Below are 5531 nucleotides of genomic sequence, written 5' to 3' on the forward strand. Positions count from 1 at the left end.
TACCTTCTTCTTCTTCTTTTTTTTTTTTCTTAACATATATTGCATTATTTGTTTAATCCACATAGATTGTTAAGCACACCTGTGTGCCAGGCAGTGCCAGGGAGAACACAGCTCAGATCTTTCTGGACTCCTGGCGGGGTCCTCCCTCCCATAGGACATACTGTTAGGGCTTCCGTAGTGGTTTTTCTAGGAATAGCAAAAGGACTAGCAGACCCAAGGAGCAAAGAAGGTAGCTAGGGGCTGAACAGAAATATGTCCCAAGGACTCAGGCTCTAGGAGTTTGCCAGGGAAAGGCCATTCTGAAAGTCACTCTGAAGTCAAAGCAGATTGACATGCCCTAGGTGGTACTGGAGGGACACAAAAAGTGGTTTTGGGGCCCAGACACAACATTTCCAAGTTGGTCTCAGAAATGAAGAGCTTAGAGGAAGAATATGATGGTAGAGACTAGAGTGGGGAACTGGATAATTCAGGAAAGATGTTGGGGATGGATGAAAGACAAGGAGAGAGTCTGCGTTGGTGGTATAGTGGTGAGCATAGCTGCCCTCCAAAAACAAGGAGAGGTGTATCTACACCAGGCCTTCTCTTCTCTGGAATGTTCATCCCCTCCTCTCCACAAGCCCAGACCCCACATACCGATCCTTCAAGACCCCTCAAATGTGACCTTCCCCATGAAACTTTACCTCACACTCCTCCACAGAAACTTCCTCCTCTGCTATGGCCTCCTCCCCTTCCCAAACAAAAATAATCTCTCTCTTCTGTGAACATCTAGAGAACTCCCTCCATACCTCATTCATAGCGCTTACATTTTTTTACTTTGTGTTACCATATTACAACTTTTTCCAGCTTTATTGAGGTACACTGACAAATAAAAATTGTTTATTTTTAAGGGATACAATGTGATATTTTGAAGTACATATTCATTGTCAGGGGCTAGGGGGTGGAGGAAATGGAGAGATGTTGATCAAAAGGTAAAAGGTAGGGGCGCCTGGGTGGCTCAGTTGGTTAAGCCTCCAACTCTTGGTTTTGCTCAGGTCATAAACTCAGGGTGGTGAGATGGAGCCCCAAGTTGGGCTCCACGCTCAGCGGGGAGTCTGCTCAAGATTCTCCCTCTCCCTCTGCCCCTCCCCCCCCGTGTGCTCACACACATGCTCTATCTCTCTCTCTAAAAATAAATAAATCTTTTTTTAAAAAAAAAGGTAAAAGGCAAAATTATAAGATGAATAAATTCTGGAGATCTAACTTACATCATGGTGACCATAGTTTAAAATACTGTATTGTATAGTTGGATGAGGCAGCCCTGGAAGAGGGTAAAACAGAACAAAATAATGTTGGAAGAGATGGGGATGGTGACAGAGGGACATTAGCTGTGGGTGCCTTTTCTAAGATGAGGAAGCACAATAGGCCAGGATTGCTCTGTCTGGGCAGCCCGGAGATCATGCAAGAGTCAAGATGCCTATCCCCAAACCAAGACAATTTGATACTCCAGTAGAAAAAAAGAGGCATGTAAACTGGAAGAAATCCAGCATGTGAAATGATCAGGGTCCAGAAGCACTGATTAATGGGGAGGATTAAATGTAGACAAATATTAGCAGGCTCATTAAGTAGCATTTAACAGGACAAGTGATACTGATTCACAGATATTTAAAAAGTGTAAACACCATAATCAACAGGACTGGCAGGGGCTAAAATAAGATTGGTTAGGGGAAGAGAGATTATCGGTGATTGTCTGGGAAACAGGCAGTATGGCACAGCTAGCAAATGATGGATTCACATCTTGGCTACAGCACTTATAAGCTGGGGAGGGGTTGGGGGAGGAAGGCAGGCAAGGTGGCAAAGCCCCTGGTTCTGTGGAAAACCAAGAGTCAAAAGACCTGAGTTCCAGGAACAATTCCATGTGTTGCAACCTTAGGCAAATCACAACCACATGGGGCTTCAGTTTCCTTCTCGTCAAATGGGGATTAGCATTCCTCCCCTCCTTTTCTTGGGGCTTTTTGTGAAGATGTCCTACCCAGTTGATCCTTTTTGCCCATTTTACAATTCAGGGCCTGGCTCATAGCTTGGAGGGCAAATGATAAATAGTATTTAAAAAGACTCCCAGACTCCATAAAGAATTTTCAGGTTCATCTCTGCAGATCCTCACAACAACCTTGGGGAGTCATAAGAATAGATAAGATTGTACCTATTTACACCTAAGTAAACTGAGGCTGAGGTGGGTTTCCCAAGGTCGTAGAGCTAGAACCATGTCAAAGCCAGTAGTAAACTTGAGAATCCTGGCTCCTAGTTGGACACTTCTGGGAAGGTAAGACTATTGGGGAACAGTCAGTCACACTGACCCCTTGTGACACTCGGAGAGGCTTTTAGTCACATCTGGTTTCTATAATTACTTAAAAAACAAACAAACCAAAAAAATACTTCCTTTTACCTCTAAAAAAAAAACCTAAGCTAAACTAAACAAAACTCTGTAGCCATGGAAGGGTTAATGTCCACCCTCCTCCCCTCTAAATCAAGAGTTGAACCACCTGCTGACATCGCAGCCTCCTGGCCCAACATCCCAACCAAAGCCATTGAGAGTGTCTGAAATATGTTCACATTTATATTTTTTTAAGATTTATTTATTTATGAGAGAGAGAGAGCGTGCGCATGCACGACTAGGGGGAGGAGCAGAGGGAATGAATCCTCAAGCAGACTCCCAGAGTGCAGAGCCCGGAGCCCAGAGTCCAAAGACGGCTCAATCCCACGACCCAAGAGAACATGACCTGAGCCGAAACCAAAAGTCGGTGGCTCAACTGACTGAGCCACCCAGGCGCCCCTGGAATATGTGCACATTTAAAATACCTCATCTTCTAGTTGCTGGGTGTGCCAGAGCCTGTCATGGTAAAATTTCCAAGTTCCAATTTCCAAGGCTTCTAAGAACAAGTTTCTCTGGTTTGGTGCGTCCCCAGTCCCCAAAGGGAGCCACAGGCACTTCCCTCTCACCAGTACCAGGCCACCCTCCGGTTTTCCTCCTCCTCCTCCACCCAGCTTTGCCAACTCTCACTCATTCCAGCCCCTTGGCCTGCAGATCAGCATTTCCCAGAAGAACCCTGGCAGCACCCCTCCATTTGGGGCTGCCCCGCAGCCCCTGCAGCTGGCAAAGGCTTGTGTCCTCCCTGCTCTAAACTGTTGTGTGTGTGTGTTTTTTTCCCCCATCTAAAACTGTATGACTAAGAAGGGGCAGGATAGTCCTAGCCTCCTTGGGGCTTATCTCCCAAGCCCAGGGATCTTCCCTGCAGCCCCAAGCTGTCCCTCTCCTGCCCCTCACACTGGCCCCCAGCCTCTCCAATTCCCCACCCCCCGACCTCCTTCTCTGCTCACAGGCCAGGGTTATCCTCCGTGGATCTTCCTCGCCAGCTCCCGTGGGCACCCCTCTCCTTTCTGCTCATCCTTGCTTACCCCCCTCACCTCACACTGTGCCCCCGCCCCGAACTCCTCTCAAGCGCTTCCAAGTTATTTTCAACCCGCTCCACAAGACCCTTAAGCCCATCGTCCCCTCCTCACAGCTCACCAATGCCCTCGCTCCTCTCTGCACCCCCCTTGTCCCTCCTGGTGGCCCTTGCCCCCTCAGCCCGCGTCTCAGGGCCCCCACATACCCACAGCCCGACAGCCATCACCACGACAAAGTAGATGATGATGACAGAGATGTCGGCCGCATTGCGGATGCGCTCGTAGGTCGCGAGGGGTGCGGCAGTGGCGTTGGTCATGGGGCTCCAGGTGGTACTGTCCATGGCGGCGGCGGCGGCGGCGGCGGCGATGCGTCCCTCCCGCCCAGGCCCCTTGCTCCTTATACGGCCTCCGGGTTAATGATCAACCCCGGAGAGGCGGGGAGAGGGCACCCGCGAAGTCGCGTCCGGGCAGTGGAGCTCCTGCGCTGCGCCGTCGGGGAGCAGCCTTGGACGCAAACCGCACTGAAGGAGGAGCAGACGGAGCTGTTGGCAGAAGGGTGGCAGGCCGGCAGGTAAGGGCTGTTCCGTGAGTGGGGCGGGGCCGGCCAGGGGGTGGTGCCCGTCTAGCACAAAGGCCCGCTGTGCTCCCGCAGTGGGCACCTGGCCGGGCAGCCTGGCCTGCTCTGCCGAGGGGCAGAGAGGGTGCGGCTTCATTGAGGAACCAGGCTGCCTGGGGCCAGGGGCTTAGAGGCTTCAGGTCACCTGCCACAGGATCAGTACCAAGCCCTCTGTGGACAGGCTTCTCCATGTGTAAAATGGGTGCAGGACTGTTCCCAAGAATCAGCCAAGTTCTTGGTCTTTGTGGAGAAAAATCTGGGGAAGACCATTTGTCAAATATTGCTGGAAAGAAATTCAGAACAATTGCAGTCTCTTGGCCACAGGGACAGCCACCCACCTACCCACATTTCTGACTGCTCTGCGGTCCCCAGAGCCACTGTTACCCCCACTATAAGGAGGAAGAAAGAGAGACTGGGAGAAGGGATCCCACTGGGAGCTATTTCCTTGCCCTGCACCTCACCCAGTAATGAGATCTGAGGCAGGTAGGAGGGAAGATACTAGAGAATCCCTTCCATGGAGCTCACCAAGCGCAGACCCTTCCTGCGGACTCAGTCTTCCCATCTGGAAACACATGTCTAAGCCAAAAGTCAGGGCTCAACACAGAGATGGCTGAGAGAGGAGGCCTGACTCACCCAAGGTCACACAGTAAGCCAGTGACAGAGCTGGTCCTGCAGCCTAGGCAAGGGCAAGCCTAGTTCAGAGGAGGGTTGGAGATGCTCTCAGGGGTTGGCGCTGGAGGCCAAAGAGCAGCCACTTTGAAGAGGGGAGGCTTGCTGGGGTGATAAGGTACAGGGAGGGGGATGACCACATAAACCCTGCCAGGACTCTGTTCTGCCTCAGGCCCTCCCTGCCCAGCACTAGACCACCATCCAATGCCCGAAATGCCAGCAACCCATTCCTTTGTACCTCACTGCCTCTGAGGTCCGCTCCCCTTCTCCCTCATCAGCACATGCTCTTCCAATTGAGTCTGCAGTCAGAGAATCATTATTTGGGCAGCATCCATGTAGGTCTTCCCCATTTCCCCCCACCCATTGCCCAGAGCCCATCATAATGCCTGGCCACAGGGAACAGGAATTTCTCTACTGGAGAACCTGGAAGCAGGGGCTCTTCAACATGGATGCCTTCCAAAACTTCCAGCTCAGCATCAGCTGCAGCTTGGAGCAACTTGCCTTTCATCCATGTCCATCTGTTCCCAAATTCAGCAGAGCATTTTCACCTGGCTCTGACCAAGCAGAGCCCCTGCCCTCAGGGAACGTCTAGGCTGGTCTGGAAGTGAGCTCATCCACAGCAAAAGTCCAGCCCTGAACCCCCAGCTGCAGGCAGCCAGCCTATGCCAATCTCCAAAAGTGAAGTCTGGCAATGAGCAAATCTAAAAAGTGAGCAGGAGGAAGGACCTGAAGTAGGAGAGAAAGAGCTGTCCTCTGATCTTTCTCAGACAGAAGAACATGGCCAGAGAAGGAAAGGAATGGCATCTTGGAAGAGACCAGAAAA

At 51.1% G+C, this 5531-nt stretch overlaps 1 protein-coding gene across 1 annotated transcript in view; it reads right to left on the reverse strand.

Moving 5' to 3' along the window:
* Window positions 1–3801, reverse strand: part of SLC5A1 (solute carrier family 5 member 1) — a 73494-nt gene extending 69693 nt beyond the window's left edge. Inside the window, exon 1 of the mRNA XM_006747689.3 lies at window positions 3630–3801. Within this exon, the coding sequence (XP_006747752.1) occupies window positions 3630–3764 (135 nt within the window). The 5' untranslated portion in view covers window positions 3765–3801. The remainder of the gene's footprint in view (window positions 1–3629) is intronic.
* Window positions 3802–5531: the final 1730 nt, after the last annotated feature.

Source organism: Leptonychotes weddellii, chromosome 13, assembly GCF_054177405.1.
Source record: "Leptonychotes weddellii isolate Sample4059 chromosome 13, ASM5417740v2, whole genome shotgun sequence".
NCBI lineage: Eukaryota > Metazoa > Chordata > Mammalia > Carnivora > Phocidae > Leptonychotes > Leptonychotes weddellii.